The 18,228-nt window shown below is 35.5% G+C and overlaps 1 protein-coding gene across 1 annotated transcript; it reads right to left on the bottom strand.

The window, feature by feature from the left end:
- Window positions 1-2,924: 2,924 nt before the first annotated feature.
- On the bottom strand, window positions 2,925-18,130 carry LOC109033166 (uncharacterized protein KIAA2013 homolog). Its single transcript, XM_019045641.2, has 10 exons — window positions 17,774-18,130; window positions 16,659-16,762; window positions 15,375-15,840; window positions 14,126-14,252; window positions 13,224-13,340; window positions 11,728-11,999; window positions 10,306-10,393; window positions 8,414-8,703; window positions 7,486-7,610; window positions 2,925-5,745 (listed from the first exon to the last, which is right to left on the bottom strand). Exons 1-10 carry the CDS (start codon window positions 17,833-17,835, stop codon window positions 5,555-5,557), a joined length of 1,842 nt encoding a protein of 613 aa, XP_018901186.2. The 5' UTR covers window positions 17,836-18,130; the 3' UTR covers window positions 2,925-5,554.
- Window positions 18,131-18,228: the final 98 nt, after the last annotated feature.

Below are 18,228 nucleotides of genomic sequence, written 5' to 3' on the forward strand. Positions count from 1 at the left end.
TGCTTCATGTCAGTGACAAAGTTCTTGTTTTTAAAGATACCTTTGATATTTAATGGTAAGGGAGTGGGAGTAAGGGCAGCCTTTTCCGTAAAAAGTCATTTTTCTTTGACTGAACCACCTCCTTTCAGCAAAAAAATCCCAGACACAGCTCTCGACTCTTGAGCTTAATTTGTGATGGTTGTCCAGTCTTAAAAATGATTCTGGCGATTGTGGAATTTTTTTTAATGAACGTTTTTCTTGCAACCGTTTCCAAAATTAGATAGAACTAAAGACCACGTATTTTGATTTTACAGCCATTTTGTAGCAACAGTTTCTGATTACTTCATTGAACTTATACTTTTACTGATTTAAAATATAATACACGATTTTTGCACTGCGTCTTTTTGCTCCAGTCGGTCGTGAAAATATTCTCTAGTCAAATTGTAAACAGTAATGATCTTGAAACAACAGGGAATACATAACTCATTCTCATCCTTTATTGATACTAATTGTAGCATTAAAAGTTGCACAGCTAAATGTAGGCTATCAAAGAACTCAGAATACTTTTTCATCTGAAAATTGCCTTTTTGCCTTGGAAAAAGAAATTGCTTCACCATTTCAGAAACTTTGTTGGTGTTGTTGAACTCCTGATATTGATAAAATTTCGTATTCTCATGACGTTGTTCTGTCGCCAACGGAATATTCTTTCCAGAAAAATGAGAAGGAGCAGCACACTGTCCTATGTGGCCCTTTACACCTACTCACTCCCTTACCCTTAAAACCTTCTTCCCTAGATCCCCTCTTAAATCATTCGGTCCTATGAAATTATTATAAGTATGATGAGCTCCTATTAACTAAAAAAAATCATGAAACTCACCAGAAAGACTCCTTGGCATGACATGCTTAGAGTGAAAAAATACACAAGCAAAACCGGGAGGACCATCGAAAGGTTCGATGCAGAAGGCCGGTTTACGACCAGTTCGATTTCAAAATCTTGATTTGAATTTTGATTTGGGTCCTTTTTTTAGCATGGTTTCCATTTTTGAATTTTATGTGGTACGAAGATTCAGGAAATGACCAATAAATACAATCATTAATTTCATCATTAATAAAATTCACTCATTTATTCCATAATAATTCTTTTTATGATAATTTTATTTTTTTTTTATTTTTCATTCTTCATTTGGCCAATAGAGTTTCTTCTGCGCGTACATGCAAATCTGGCTTTTACTCAATGAGTCTTCAATTCAGAAGAAAAAATGCTGAGGAGCAAAAAAAAAAGTACTGGTGTAACCCAGAGTAATTTATTAACTTCCTGATAGTTAATCTAAGTACCTCGTTTCAGGTAAACTTAAAGCTAGAACTTCACTACATGTCATCATCTACAACAATTGAAACGGTGGGTGCAGAGTGGGCACTTCTTGGTTCCATTGTCTCAGAATCTCCGTCAACATTTCATTCACTATAATCAAAGCAAATATATCGACGTTGTAAATCGGCAATCACATAACTCGGTTTGTGATGTCGCAGACTTCCTGTCATACTTTACTTTCTGAACGGAAAACTACTCGACGGCAATTCTTTAAAACTGCCGTGATTTTTCTTCTCTGTGCAAAGAAAATTCTGCATAAACTTTGAGGAATGATGTCAATTTGTTCTCATTTAAAAAAATGACACAAAAGCGGATGATTTTCAGACACCGCAAACGAGTTATACGATTGCCGACTTACGACGTCGATGTGTTCCATTGGAATGTTTACTGAATACTCTTCATAAATTTTAAATGCTCTGAACGAAACATTTCGGAAAATTCACCCTATACCTAGCGTTCTCTCCAAAGTATAAATTGGCAGTGGAAATTCAGATACACCGCAACCAAGAAGGGCTCCCTCTACATCTAATGCCTCCATTGTATACAGTATAGAAGTATAGCATGGTTTGATTTCAACCATGAGATTAGGAACTCTTATTGTGAAGCAAAGAAACTTACAAGCAGTAATAGCTAAAACAAAAATAAATATTCCAATTGCATAAGTTCGTTTTGAAGGAATAAGAAAAATAAAATTGTAGGTACAAGCAATTTTTTGGTTTGTTTTGGGGGGGGGGGGGAAGAGAGGGCTCCTTGGACTGCAGAAACGCAAGATAAACTTTAAATTTATCACTAGATTGCTGAAATGGGTAGTAAAATTATTCAATAAAATAAAAAGAAAAATACAAAGAGGAACAAGTAGATCGATCACTAAACTACTTAACTGAGGGTGGAATTTTAATGTTGGGGGGCTCACTTTCTATTCAAAACATGAATTCCCTTAAATTGAAACCTGGACGCAAAATCATTTTTGAAAGATAGTAAAAAAATACTTCCTGATACCTCATACTTCTCAAGATATCAAACCTTCAATAAAGAACATACTCTGCAGAATGGAGAAGATAATATTCACCAAACTTTTTGAGCACTTTCCAAGTTTACAAAGCGGGTAAAGCAATAATTTTTTTCCTCCTCAAAGAAATAAATCATTCTCAGGGACTGGAAACATGATTCGGCCTGGTTCCAACACCTCTCTATACAGTTAAAACCTCTTGAGTCAAACCTTTTGAGTACCTACTTGTCTGTTCTTGAATTAAAACACTGATGTGATATTTCGTGAGAATTTTACTTGCTTAATAGTGAAGATGAATGTCAAATCAGTTAGTGTCGCAATTTTATAAAACTAGGTCTCCTTTGCGAAAGCATTTGCCCGACTTTTTGCTTATCCCTCATTAGTCATCATACCTGTAAAATCTGAGGATTGACTCCTGTAAATAACTTGTGTACCCTGGAGAAGATAGCAGGCTATGTCTTGTTCCATCTTATCGACAAAACCTGATAAAGTTGTAACAATCAGGCTGCTGGCCCTATATAGTAGATGTTTTCTCAAGGTAGACTCGTTAAATACTAACAACAATGATAATGCTGTAGAAATATTTTAGACGATTATTAGTAAAGTGGCTTAAGTCTAAGTCCTATTCATTTTTTAAGTAATAAAGAAGCAGAAATGTTAGTTTTTCAATTCCCTCAAGAATCAATTTTTTATCACAGTTGCTTGCATAAAGATCATGGAAAAAAACTTAAATATTCTCTGAGCCAGAGAGTCTAAACTTTAAACTTATGACTGAATTTTCTTAATATACAAGAAAAGCTAAAGATAATTTTTGTCTGATGACAAAACTATTTTCAGAGAAGACTCAATTTCCCTCTAAATTCATTTGAGAGAAAAGTTAGGGGGCAAGTTAGATGGTTCTTCTTCCCTTCTGAAAAACTACATACGGCTTGTGGAGAAGTAATGACCAGTATCAACATCAGCTGCTTAAGCAATCGAGTAACAAGGCTAAAAAGGACCCTCAATAATTTGGTAATTTATTTATCTATTTTCTTTTATTCTTTAGACTTTCGGATGCGTAGAATGGTTCTTTAAGGGCTTTGGCTCAAAATTTAAAACTGGAGAATTTTTCTCCACCAAGTGCAATAATGTTGAAACCAACGAGAGAGAATCATGATGAAAACAACAAGTATTGAATCACTGAAGATGGTTGTACTCCACACTGAATATTAATTACATATTTACATATTCACAAATATGCTAGAATATTAACATAATAACAATTAAAATGGGGTTCGCCGACAACAACAGAAGTAAGGCAACAATGCATGAAGTTTACAGGGTGTGCAAAAAACATGGATACTTGTTATTAAATATGTCTAGAACGGTTGCAGATATTGACATGCAGTTTAGACTAGATTCCCTCAAATGAAAGTTGGTCTTTTGTGAGAGGGTTATGGCTCCCCTCAAAAAAATTGCGCACTTTTATTTGAGGGAGTTTTTTTCAAACCGTATGTAAATACCTGCAACCATTCTTATGATATTAACAAGCAAGAAAAAAAAAATTCCTTCGGAATATACACAAAAAATGTGGTCCGAACTGTATGAAACAGGTTAGTGGAGTAGTACTGGGTCCACACTACTCTGCAGGGAAATCAGGGCAAAAAAATTCCAGAAATTGTCATTACATTAAAAAAGTTGAAATCTAATGAGTATCAGTGCAAGACAGAGGGAGGCGAAGAAAGTGTTGAAATGCTATGAATACTAAGAATAATTTGCTGATGAATTTGCTAATTTGCTGCAGAGTGATATGGACCTAGCACTAATACTCAGCTGCCATCCTGGTTTTAACAGGTACCCACACTTTTTGATCGCTCCATGTAAGAATGTAGTTCAATTTGATATAAAATGCAATGAAACTTTATGCTGACTCATTTGGCACCCACCCTCTTTTCCAAAATCTTTGGAAACTGATGATGCAGAAAAGGGAAAAAAGGCTTATTCTACAAATATAAATACGCGTAATAATCAATAAACAGTCTTATGAATTTAAGATTTTTTGACACTTCCCCCCCACTCTGAATGTGGTAAAAATGATCTGAATTTAAATACATATTTAGGTTATTAAAGGCGTCAAAAATTACTTGAAGACTTATCATCAATAACACAAGGCGGATATGCATAGGTGGCCACACTTCATACCTTCTTGACATCACAAGGCACAGCGTTCATTTCAATTTTGCACATTTTTATATCAGGGTAAAACATATGCCTTTGTGCGTCTAGTCTCTAAAATAATGGCTCAACTTGAGATACGACCACCATTGCTTATCCACTTTTCAAATAGTGGACTAGTGCCAAAAATGATTTCAGGTTGTTCAAAATTTTATTTCTGAAAACTGCTGCACAACATACCACTAACACTATCAATCTGACATTACTTGCACTGCTCTAATGTTGGTAGCTCTTGGCTTGATATGCAGCATGTTCTCTTGATGCTTGGAATGATATGCCCCGTTTGACTCAATTTTCAATGTTTTCTCACTTAGTCTGTTATATAAGTCTGTTACTGTCATAAATCTTCACTTTAAACCTTCATGATTTTTTATAGGACAATTAAAGATATAACTTTTCATGGATATGATGGACCATTTCTACAAAACCATGATATTTAATACTGCATCAAAGTCACTTAAATCTCTGTAGTAAAACATCAGCAGTAAAAGGGTTTATACGAATTAAAAGTTGAACATTTAACAGCTGCTAGGGATGTAAGAGTAACAATAAACTCCCATCGATAGTTGGTGGATAAGCCAATGTCATCAAATTACTTTCTCATTTCATTTAAAATTCTCAAAAAGTCACAGAAGTAAAGCTGAATGATGAAGAACTGCATGTTGTAAGCTTTTGGGCTAGAAGAGATTTTACTTTACTGGCTAATCGTAATTCATGAGCTTATTTCTCTCTCACTTCGTTTTAAATTTTATTGATTTCTACACATGTTCTTTTTATTATACTTAAGTTATGCGGAGTTTTATTTCATAATGATTAATATAAAACAGATCAATAACACTGTACATTGTATTTACATGAAAGCAAATTTTTTTTTAAAAAAAAAAAAAAAACCTTATCAAAATGAAAAGGGGGGAAAATATCAAAATGGAAAAAACTTTAAAAAAAATCCTGATAAATTTTCAACAAGGTTTTTAGAATTCTCAGAGTTTTCCATACCTCCAACGACTGTACTTGTCCTGAATACCAAAGTATTCATTGTACGCAAGCTTAAAAAGAAACAAATGAAATACAACAATGAGAAACCCTACTGAGACCCAAAAGAAAGTTGGAAGACCGCCCAGATGATGACCATGTTTATGTAGTGCAATGACATGATGCTCGTGAGCAGGGGCTGAAACATTTCCATACAAATTTCAATTAAAACCTCATTTATTTATGTACCTATTGATGAAAATCTCCCGGAGGTTACAAGGCGGTACCATTTTCTGACCAGATGGTAATTTTATGAAACTTCCTCCTAGACCTTAAAATAGCGCAATTACTAATAACTGGGAGGCCTTGCAAGCCCCCTTCTAGCATGTACCGCGCGCTGGTGGCCATTATCCCTTATGACCTTCGGGTCCCATATAATAATATAATATGGTCATTGGGTCCCTCAATTGCCATTTCTCCCGGACGGGGGGATTTGTGCTTGAGTTCACTCGGGGAGGTAGGTGTAATTCCTCCCGCCACCATACGGTTTCCGTCCCCCTGGATGCTTGCACGAGGGGGGGCCTCCCCGGGTAACTCAAAGCAGCTGTAGGAGATAACTCCCGGTTGTAGGAGTAATTCCACCCACATGCGGTTTCCGTGTCCGGGATGCATACCAATAGTAGGTATGTGCGAAGGGCAATCACCCGGAGTATCTCTTACATTCTCCCCACCCCACTACCTGGCTTCGGCCATTTAGCTTCGGCCACATAATCATAGACCCCTAAAAAGCCCGCTAGCTCGGGGTTCCATCTTAATAAAGAACCGCTAATTCCTGAATGAGGAGGTGCGGACGGCTAGCTAAGGTCTAAAAAAAAAAAAAAATTGATGAAAAGAAGACAGCAAGACCATTATACCTGGAAAAGGCTATGCAGCTCTTCACTTACATACCATCTTCTCTTGAGATATAGTCATTTAGAATAGAAGAGTGAGTGTACACCCCAATAATCATGCAAATTGAGAGTTGAGGATGGAGATTGTCACTTGAACCTTCCATTACACTCCTCCACTTTTCTCCAAAAAAGGACCAATGAAGTTGGTGAAAAATTACTAAATCAATAGTAACAAAAATAATTGTTCTGGATAACCCGATTTATCCTTTAAGCGATTAATTGGACCCATCTGCCCCCAGGGACATGACTGCTTAATCCTAACAATCTCCATGGTTGCTGAGTTTTCTTACTTTTAAAATAAATATCAAGCATCACAGTTTGGCAAAACTTTAAACAGGTATTAATTCATATCGATGGATATGAAACAATAACGCCAATCTTGGAACTGACGATTTTATAGGACGAAGAGAAAACTACGCCATTTTTATTATTTTGAGAGTAGATTTGCAATGTTTACATACATTACAGCACCATTACAGCACTCTCATGCAGAACTGGTAAAAACTAAAAACATCAGCTTGCGTATTTTATGTTGTAGAATACAGCAAAGTTCCTAACTCATTTTCACCAAAATTGTCAGTAGGGCGGTACTGTTCCTTTACCATTGATATGGAACCTTCAGAACACATTTATAAACTAGCAAAGCGCTTATATGTTCTCATAATAATTTCTTAAACCACACTGACTGGGAGTATGTTTTCTTGGATCCTGTTAAGAATCACAGTGAACCAAGATATTGCAACCAATATTTTCAAAAAAATATTGCTTAGAAAGGTTCAAAATACCATAGGTATCTACATGCGTGTAACACTATATTGTTAAATACCTGATCCACACAGACTATTTTTTACATCTTTGGGAGACAGGGTTAGGTTTACAGATGGAGCAATTGCAATAATTTTCATGGAAATAAAACTGATTAAGAGTTAAAAGTTCTCACAACCGTTTTAGAGGAGGAATTAAAACAAAAACTATGATGTGAGAATTACCTTCAACGACTTCTTTTACATGAATTGTGTGCCTCAATTCTTCCATGTGCTTCTTATCGTAAGTAATGTATAAAATTGCTGTGACAGGCTTGGTTAGCTTGACTGGAAACTGCACCTTTTCTGAGCTGAAAACCAGACAAAATTAATTTAATGAATGGGAACATTAACAGAAAAATCAACAGGCATTAGAATTCAGAAGTTACCATTCATTTTTCCCTCATTTTCCGTAAATATTCACTGAGTGTGTTTCAAAAATTTGATTAAATGAAAACACTGATGCACTAGAAAGAAAGCCATAAGAGCATACTAACGTTGCCAAATTTACGCCGATAAAATATTTATTCTTGAAAAAAGTTATGAATATTATTCCTTGAAATTTTTACATACTTTCGATAAAATTGCAAATAAAATTCAGTGCAAAGTTTAATTACAAGCTTTTCAGAAAGTTTGAGTTTTACTGAAGGAAATGTTGCAATGTCTGAAGGCTCTTACAGCGTTCTTCCTTACCATGGCCGTACAAGAGGCGAGATTCATACCAAGCTTCATTTAGAATCATCTATGAGCTCCTGCTCATTTCAATTAAAATGCACAGCAGGCCGATTATTGAAACTGATAGGCAAAGCGATAGACGAAGAAGACATAGGGAGTATACAGCGAGCCTATTGGTTGACATGGTTGGTTCTTATAGACTAAGGAAGAAAATGATGGACTAATTGCCGGGTCTTTGGTGGGTTGCCGTTAGTTAGTCCATTACCTACCTCCTACGTCCATTGCCACCACCTGCTTCCACGTTTCCACCAATAGGATCCCTCCAAATCCCTTTTGTCGTCTTTGTCTATAGCTTTGTCTATCAGTTTCAATAATCGGCCTGTAGGACAGATTCTTGAAAGCAAAGACAGAGAAGATTACCAAACACTAAAAAAATTACCTGAGCAGGACAGGATCATCCAAACAACCACCGTCACAAGCATAGTAATCTCTATCACTGCGATCTAAGGCAACGTAAAGAACAGCTTTGTTATCTTCTTTGATAGCGACAGAGACGTTCACATGAGTTAAATTACCGTAACTCAGACGCCTAAAAAGGAAATCTCTGTCCAAGAACTGAGGATGAATGTTGAATTCTAAGTGCTGGTTGCTGAATCGAAAACTTCCATAACTGAGCACCATGGCTTGAACAGCTCCATTAGCCCCAGCACTCATCAGTTTATGGCAACCCTGATAAAACAGACCCATTAGTTGAAATATTGTAGGAATAAAGTGGAACACTGCAAATCAACTTGAAGACATACAAATTAAAATAATTTTAATGAATTGTAGCACTTGGAGAATGATAAAAAGAAGAAGGTAAATTGCCGGAGTAAACATCTGAAAACTATCATGGACATTTAGTCCTCTTGCCTAAAGAGAATACAAGTTACTGCGACTCAAAATTTTTGGGACTGGTACTCCAAATCAACATCTCAGCAACCAATGTAGCTGGTTTTCGTCTCATTTCATAGATTACGCAAAAGCAGTTTATAGAAATCAAGATCAGTTTCTTAGACTGAGATCTAGTCAAATAATGGTATGTAGTTGGAACATGGAGCAAAGGACAACAGCTTACAGCTTTTTTGAAGAATTCATTCTTACCAGAATGGTAAGAATGAATTCTTCAGAGGCGAGAGAGCTTTTCTACTTGAGAACACCTAGAAAATTTTCTGTGGGGTAGGGTTTTTTTTTTTTTTTTTTTTTTTTGAAGGGGCGGGAGAGGAGTGGGTCTAGTGCGCTTCTGATTACTTCTCTGACCGCTTTTGCACAATTTTTTTGAATATAGGTGAAGAAAAAGTACTAATGAAAGAACAAGAGTTTAAAGAAACGAATATGAAAGAGGCACCAGCCACAATGAAAAGCTGCACATGTTGTGCATTTGACATGTCTGCACCAAAAAAACAATTCGCCTGACAAAAAAATTCACAGGATGTTCCTACAAAGCCCATTCATTTGCAGTCGAAGTGCATTCAATTTACACATCACACACACACACACACACCCACACACACACACATTGTATTTACAGATTTTTGCATCATTACCTCTTATTACATTGTTTCTCTCTTGATTATGAGTGTATAGTTACGCCTTGAGCCATATAATGACCAAACAGCATTGCCAAATCATGAAAACCAGATAGTATTTGTTGGCCAAACGGCATCAGAAAAGTTAAATCGGCAAATGTTGCTGAGAGTAAACAGTCAAAAAAAAAAAAAAACCTAGGCGATTGCCATTCATACAATGTTGAAACTACCATAACTTGACCGATTTTTGTTCAAAAAAGTTTATCTTGATTTCAATCACTTGCTTATTACATCTCCTCTCAAATGAAACCACAATCAGCTAGATAGGTTGCCTAGTTCATGAATGACAGCACTAAACCTGGCCATTTTGGGATATCATTTGTAGATCAGAAGCTTCAATCTTGCAGACAACATACACATTCTTAACTAGTGCGTTTTGGTTTTTTATTTCATTATGATCATGCAATTGCCTACTTATTCTTCCATTTTCTCATAACAGTTAATTAACCTTCTCATAATTTTGCATTCTAATTCTTGAGAGAGGAAGAAGAATGCAACTAAAAATTTGCCTCTTGCAGCCGTACATTTTGCATTTCCTTTAATCCAGCTGTGTTTTCCCCCATTCTTCGTTTCCTGGGACCTTCCTAGCTACACCCATGTCCGTAAGTTACTTCAAGGTAAACGTTTTATCTCAGGTCTGCAAGCAGGTTTCTTATTAAACTCTCTTAGAGGTATAATAAATAGGAACAAATCCACAACGAACCTGTTTTTCAAGAGTTAGTATCCAGACAGAAACAACCTTATTCACCTCTTGGAGTGTTGTCAAGTCTCCCCACAAATTGACAGCTTGGCTATAATAAAATAAACATTTTAAAAGGGGTCATTGAGGAAATTTTATTTCTGCTTGAAATATCTTATGTATCGCGGACACTCTCTTTTGCCAAAATTCTGCAGTCACTCTCTGGACCAATTACCCCAGAAACCAAAATACGTATTTGTATCAGATACCTGGCTTCCAGATAACGTCTCTCATGCATATTTGTAACATTCAGATTATGAATAATTAATTCTTGTACTTCAACTTCAATGCGTTACCTTATACCAATTTTAAATGCACAAACCTGGTAACTAAATTCACTACCAATTTTATATGTATAAAAAAATTGAATTATAAAAAAGATGTGTCAAATATTTCTGAATTCATACAATGTGGGATATGCCAAAAGTAGCTCCCGCATTTTCAGCTTGTGATCTATACTGCCATTTGTTTTTGCAAAGGTCATGAGTTCATGATTATTTCTCTGTTTCAGATGATTTAATTATATGTACATATCTAATCATGTTCAAACTATAAATGAAATAATCCCTAATTAATTGTTTTTGTACTGAGTGCATTTTTAAAATTATTCTCCATTTTTATCTACTGTACGTGTGTAAAGTATCCTTAGAACTTTCATTGCTGTATTTGTCTTTTTCTAATATTTACCAGTCCTACTCTCTTGGACAAAACTCTATGAAGGTTTAAACAAAATCTATGTAACATTATTTATGCATTATTTATACTGATTTGTATGATGACTGAATGAAGCTCATGTAAGGATCAGGGATTTACAATTTAAGTACTTTTTCTCTCTCGCAAATTCTTGCATGAGACCTGATAATGCCACTGGTTTTCTCTGAAACAAGCGTCCAAGCTAAAACTCTAAAAGTTGAGGCCGTAATGGAGGGGGTCCCTTCCGCTTTGCTCAGAGTCCATTTCTATATCAAGTCACACACTCTATGCACAGACAAGGAGTAAATACGTTGGCAGGGTTGCCGCGGTTTCAGCCTTGGAGTTTCCAAAGAAAATGGCTACCCTGCTAATATATGTGCTCCTTATGTGAGCATGGAGATTTTGACTGCATGTACAGGTGGATGCTAAGCAAAGCAAGGGGGATTTTTCCATTAGGGTCTTCACTTTGAGAGCTCTTTTTTAGCATAGGAGTTGACTTCAGAGAAAATCAGTGACACCATCATGTTTCTCGTGAAATTGTATGCAAAAATAAGTACTTAAATTGCAAATCCTTGATGGTTTCAAAATTGAAAGAAGTTTTGCGACATTCAAATGCTCACGATGCATTCTCCTTACGGTAGCATTGCAGTTTTATACACTGATATTAGATTTAAATTCTAAGAAGAAGCTTACAATGTTTGATGATGACCTCCATAGCAGCCCTCAGCATAGGAGAGATTGTTGATTACTTCGTTTTTTGTCTTTGCACCGGTGGTCAGTTCATGTAAAGGAGCTCTCAGATGAGATAAAACATAATACATTGTTGCATTGATGACATCACCATTGATGGCATCTGCTGCTTTTGAGGTGCTGACGTAAAATCCTGTGCTCCAAAGTTGAGACCAAACAAGAACATGATCTTGTTTCAACCGATCGATGCTTTGTCGTAAGACGTGAGATATTATCTGAAACCAAAAAAAAAAAAATGTAAGTATTTCTTGAGGGGAAAAAAACAGAAATGAACATAGCAGCTACAGCAAACCATCACGGACAAACAACATCGGAGTAAAAAAATTAATGAAGCTCTCATACAGAAACTGCAAGTCAAACCATCTCTCATCGATACACTTACAGGGTTCATGTGACCAAGCAATGGATTAAAGCCCTTGATAGACAAGTCAGACGTATTTTAAATTGAGGAGGCACACATTACACAACTTAGAACATTGACAAAGGCAGCAATGCTTCTACATGATTAGATCCATACAGGAAAGAGACTGGTTTAAGCCTCGTATGGAGTGAAAATTATTCCTATACCTGTTTAAAGTATTAAAAAATGAGTCACATTGCAAGATTTGCAATGCATGCGTTTTGCAGTTCTCCATACATGTTCCTCCATACTGCATGTGCTCACTTAAACATGCATCCAGAATGTGCTAGCCCAATGTTTTCACTGAAACGGATTCTACTTCCAAATACAATTGATTCACTCTCTCATTTTTTGTAAATATGTCTAATAGGACTTATTCCATTATGCTTTTCATGTGATCTCTGTACCCATGGACCTTGTAACATTAGTCGATGACGTAACTAGAAAATCTTGTAGGTATCATGGTGAGCAACGTTGGAAACTTAATTTTTACATGATTAGAAAGCTGTTGGGGCTCTTGATGGCTCCGACCCAAAGTTGCAAGCTGGCCTTGATGGAGACCTGATCCAATTTTTATGGTATTCCATTTAAACTTCATTATTTTAAAAGTGCAACCAGTGCATCAGTTTGTGAGAATATAAAATTCATTGATTAGAGATGGTGTTTTTTCTTTGTTTGTGCATAATCACAAGAAAAGCACCTATGGAACGTCTACCAGAAAAGCACCTATAAAAAAAAAAAAAAACTTGATTTGGTTGATCTCTTAAAAATTTTTCACGACTTTTCTTCTCTGATTTGAAGTTATGCATTGAAGAGTTAAAGCAATAAAGTCAGCTTATGTTCTTTTAAGAGAATAAAATTGCGAAGGTCATTTCGATGCAACACAGTCAAGATATGTGGTTTTTAAGTTTGGCCATTGATGTATACATTCAAAATCAAACATTGGGGAAGCCCCAAACTACCACTATTAGAAATGCTGCATATGAGCTTTTACTAACAGAGCTGAAACATTATTCAAACAAGTTCGGCAAAAACTTACTTCAATAGCTTTTTTCTCAGTTGTTTCTTTAGTTTTTTGAACATCAGATACATCCACTGGATCAGAGTAATGAATTACGGTAAAAATATTTAAATTCAAATCTTGTAAAGATTTAACCTGTGAATGAAAAAAATTGAACAAAGTCAGAGAAACGAAACAAACAGTTCTACTAATATTTTAACCATGAGTTATGTAAACCGAGCAAAAATATAAGTAAAACAAAAGCAAGGAAATAGTAAATAGAGGTGATTTATACATCGTGAGAGACAGTCTTAAGTACACAGTAACGTAAGGGCTGCCTAAAAAATGTGAAAAGAAAGGAGTCTTACAAGGACATTGATGTGAAGGCAGCCTTAAAATATATGAAGGCTGCCTCACAAAATGCGAATGCAAAGAACTTTCTGCACCCCAGCAATCTAATTCCTGTTATTACTAACAGGCAAATAACTCAGAAACAGTGCATAAAATCCTAGAGAGCCCAGCTAGACTTCTGTTCTAGGAGAGAAGGTTCTTAATAACATTTTTTTGGTGGACAATTTTCAGAAATTTGCCCTCTCATACGACATACAAAAAGGGATTTTAAGACTTTACTCTTGGAAGTATTAGAATAGTATAGTATATTGGTGTATTTTACAGCTTTTTTAGGCTTGACAGGGTTTAAAATCTTTTTAGGTTTAACACAAAAGGATTTACTTTTTGCCTTTTTTTGAAGTGGAAGATAGCATAGATAAGGAATAAAATATTGAGATTCAAATAAGTGTTGTTCTTCATTGTTACATTGGTACATCTTACATAAATTTCAATAACTGTAAGTTTTGACTCTTTTAATAAATTTTTATTATTTATCTTTTTTACGTTAGAAAAAGCAGACATAAATTACCAAGAAAAAGATAAAGCAATACCTCTACTCGATCTGGGATTTTCTTAGTGATTATAGAAACAACTATCACTTTTTTTGATTTTGATGGTTCAGGAATGGTTTCAGATATCACCATGTATTCAATTTCATTTTTTAGGTCATCCTGGAAACTGAAAGCACAAGATGGAATAGCAGATATGAAGGAGATGGAAGGAATTAAGGTATGACATGGTGAATGTAAGTAACTAAAAATTTGAAATTGTATGAAAAACAAAGAGAAAGAAGGCATCCCTGAAGGGTTGAGCTTCGGAAAAATAATGATTAAACTGATCATCAGGCTATTTCACAGTCCGATCAAACTTCGTAATTCTTGGATAGTAGATTACCTGCTTCACAATTTAAAAAGCATCATTATACTATCATTATAAAATTGTAATTTTCTGACAGTGAATGAAATAAAGACGAATCAGTTTGTTGTCTTCCTTTTCATAATATATAAGTGTTTTTGCTGATGATAATTAGTGGCAAATACCTCAAAATGGTGCATGAAAATTTGAAGTACAAAACAGGACTTACACTTAGAGCAATGAGAGTATACATAATGCCTTTTGAGGAAAAATTAAAACTTCTCCATGACTCAATAAAATAAAATCTGTGCTGTCCTTCCAGGGTTTCCTGATCTTGAAGCTCATACAGTGTAAATATGGAGGGAAAATAAATGCTACTGGTTGGTTGACTTCTGTGTTCACACTTATCCTCTCTTAAGTGAAGACTTTAGGTACACCCTTACAGTCTTTCTCAGAATGGATCAAATAAAAAATTGTATCAAATTAACCAATCATTAAAACCTGGAGGTACCTTCTGGGTAAATTCCTTTACTAGAATATTTCATGATTCCATCAAATTCCCTCTAAAAGGAGGCAGTTCAGAGATTTGTTTTACTGTAGCCATTAAAGCTTCATGTAGGCATGAATCGGCAAGAACCGACGAGAAAGCAGCACACAAACTGCCATTCTCTCCCAAAGAGAATGCTTCAATGTACAGTATAGTCATTCATTGAGGTTCCACCAAATTCCTCAAAAAAAGTTCAATAAAGGTGTGATGGCAACAACAAAAAAACAAAAAAAAAGGCACCCAAAAGAATTTTCCTAGCTTTGTAAATATTTGTTCATTTGTGTGCTTGCAAGGAAAATAACCCTAGTAATCATACCTGCTTTCTGTAAAAAATTGGTTCCTGATGTAGTTACAATATTTTTCCCAATTTAATTATGTTATAACAAAAAGAAACTTACGTTTTTGTGCGGGTAGCATCTGAAGGCCAATTAAAATGTTTCTTTTGAATCAAATTGAAGTAAAGATTTTGACTTGTAGGATTGCTAATTTTGATCTGTTGTACAAACAATGATGGAATCACTCTATGCGCATAATACTGGTGAGTCACATACGATCCGCGTTCATGACATTCATAGCCATAAGTAATTCCACTGAGAAAGTGAACAACAGATGCTTTCTCACTGTCATCTAAATATTCCACTCTGACCAACGGTGACCAGTTGAGAGGTAACGATAAGACACGGCCATGTTTCAAGTAAAGGGGTGACTCATTTTTCACAACAATACCAAAATACCCATTTCCGACAAATGGGAGTAGATCCTTTTCATTCTCTCTCTTAGGTGAGTGAACAATGTTGGCGTCAAACTCTTCAACCTCATAGTAGAATGTTGTTAAGCGGTCATCCAAACATCTGCCAGCAAAATCTAGAGAAAAAAAAGAGATGCAGAAAATTGATCCTTTCCTTCCTCCGACAAGGACACATCATGTCAAAAATTCCAGGAGGTGCACAAACAATGGGACTATAGAGTAATTTCATTTCTGGCTTATATTGCCATCCCACTTCAATATTCTGAGAAGATCTTGCATTGGCAAAATTGTATCATTTACCTTTCACTCAAACAAACTTTCGAGTAAAAGGTAAGTTTTTATTACAAGTAAAATATACTTCAAAAAATGTTCTAAAATTGTTCTTGAAGTCTCTAAAATTGAATATTACAGGTAATGGATCAAAAATTACCAGTGAAAAGCATACTGCCATCCTTGGCATATGATGTCGCCTAAAGCTAATGATTTAAATCCAGTATTAATTCAACAATACTGCTGTCTTTAGGTTATGTTTAATCATTATGAAGAAATGTGTCAATAGTGTAAATCCGCGACCTCGGATCTCAGTTTGCGACGCTACAGACTTCCAATCATACTTTATTTCTTCTCTGGAAAGCTCATCGATGAACTTTTTTGAAAACCTCCTTGACTCTTCTTCTCTGTTGGCAGTATATATTGTATAAATTTCAAGCTATGGCCATTGATATAATTCTAAATTATAGGGACCAACATGACTCTCTGCAAAACATTTGGCAAACTAATTATTAGACCCTGATTTCTTAACTTTTTCAAATTTTCACTGTTGTTCACCACGTTTTGAATGCATCCTTGACATAGCTGGAACCTATGTAAAATCACAATATGCTACTTGAGAGAGTTGGATTAAAAGAGCAAAATAATTACAATAATTACTTACTGACAGCATTTAAATCCCCACTTGAAAAATATGGTTCAAATGCAGGTCGTGCATACAGGATGATTAATAGAAGAGTGACAACTACAAAGAGCAATTTTTTATACCTGAAAAGAGAAAGGAGAGGAAATTTGATTGAGTATTCTTGGTACATACAGCAGTAATAAACATATTAAAAATAAATCGTGTTTGATGACTTCTGGAGGGCAATCACTTGGAGAGATCTGAGAAGAAAAACAATCAAGGTCCTTGAGGTTTGAATAAAGTTTCTTGATACTTTGAAATCAGATATATTACTTAACATCTTTTGTGTTTCCTAATTTTTCAGAGGTATGTACTCATCCAGTGAAAGCTTCACAGAGAACACGGTTGTTATTTCCACCACCACTACCATGCTGTCATTTTAAGCAAGAGAGCATGTAGGTAATACATTTTTCATGGTAGAAAGTAGTCATCGCAGGAAAAATTGGGCTCTTACGGTTGCAAGCTTTTTCATTTTTATAACTTTTCATTTCACCAACTGTCCATCCAGTTGGCGCAAAGTTGAAACGAAATCCTCCGATTGACAGTAGCCACAGCTGTATCTTCGTGAACTGGAGGCTGACGGTGATACCTGAATTCTGTTTGATGATATCACACAGCAATGGCAATTGAATCAAATTTTTTGGCATTCATATACTTGTGTTGTATGGAAAGTTGAACCATGTGAATTAGGTTTGAGAGGATACTGTCATCAGTCCATTTCAAAGCTAAGCTTGAAAGTTGATATTTTCTGATATTTCTAATAATTCCCAAGAGTAAATGGGCTGTAGACTTTGACTTGACTTGTAGACGACTTTGGCAGATAATATTATAGTCAACTTTTCATCTGACTTTCAACAACATCAATTTTACAGGAAGTAGGAAAAACTTGGGTACAACCGCAATACTACGACTGGTTTTACTATTCTAATAATATGTTCCTGCTGAAGTCATGCTGTCAAATAAAAGTAAGAACATTGCAGGAAGTTAGGCAGAGATGAGGAGCCTTAAAAGGGATTTAACTACCACTAATTCGGTGAGAAAGTTGGAAGAGTAAACCTGAAAGAAAGAAATGGTTTGATGGTGCTTCAACTTACGAAAAATTGTTCTCTAGAGTTCTATAAATTCTGAATCTGCGGCTGAGCTCGAAGCATTCCATGTTAAAGGTTTTGATGAAGTTCACGAGATGATGGATTTTAAAACCACACAGGATCCGTTCGAAAAAGAACAATTCTGGTTGGTGACTGAACAAATGTTGCGAAAAACATTCATTATCAAACTTTGAGTAAAGTCTATTTGTTGATGGATCACGTTTTCTATGGCTCGAAATCACAGCAAAAATGGCATTAATGTTCGAACTAGAAAATTTACAAGATTAGATAAATTGCTTTGAGAAAGTACTTAGCGGAGGCAGGGCCAACCCATCAGGTTTGAATTGCTTGCAAAAGAACGGTGATCACAACAGAATCTAAACATAACCTAAAATTATTTTAGCTGGAGGCTTATCAATTTTTGTTGTTATCAAAAGGCTGGTTTGTTTACACAGTGCACA

Source organism: Bemisia tabaci, chromosome 1, assembly GCF_918797505.1.
Source record: "Bemisia tabaci chromosome 1, PGI_BMITA_v3".
In the NCBI taxonomy this organism is placed as follows: domain Eukaryota; kingdom Metazoa; phylum Arthropoda; class Insecta; order Hemiptera; family Aleyrodidae; genus Bemisia; species Bemisia tabaci.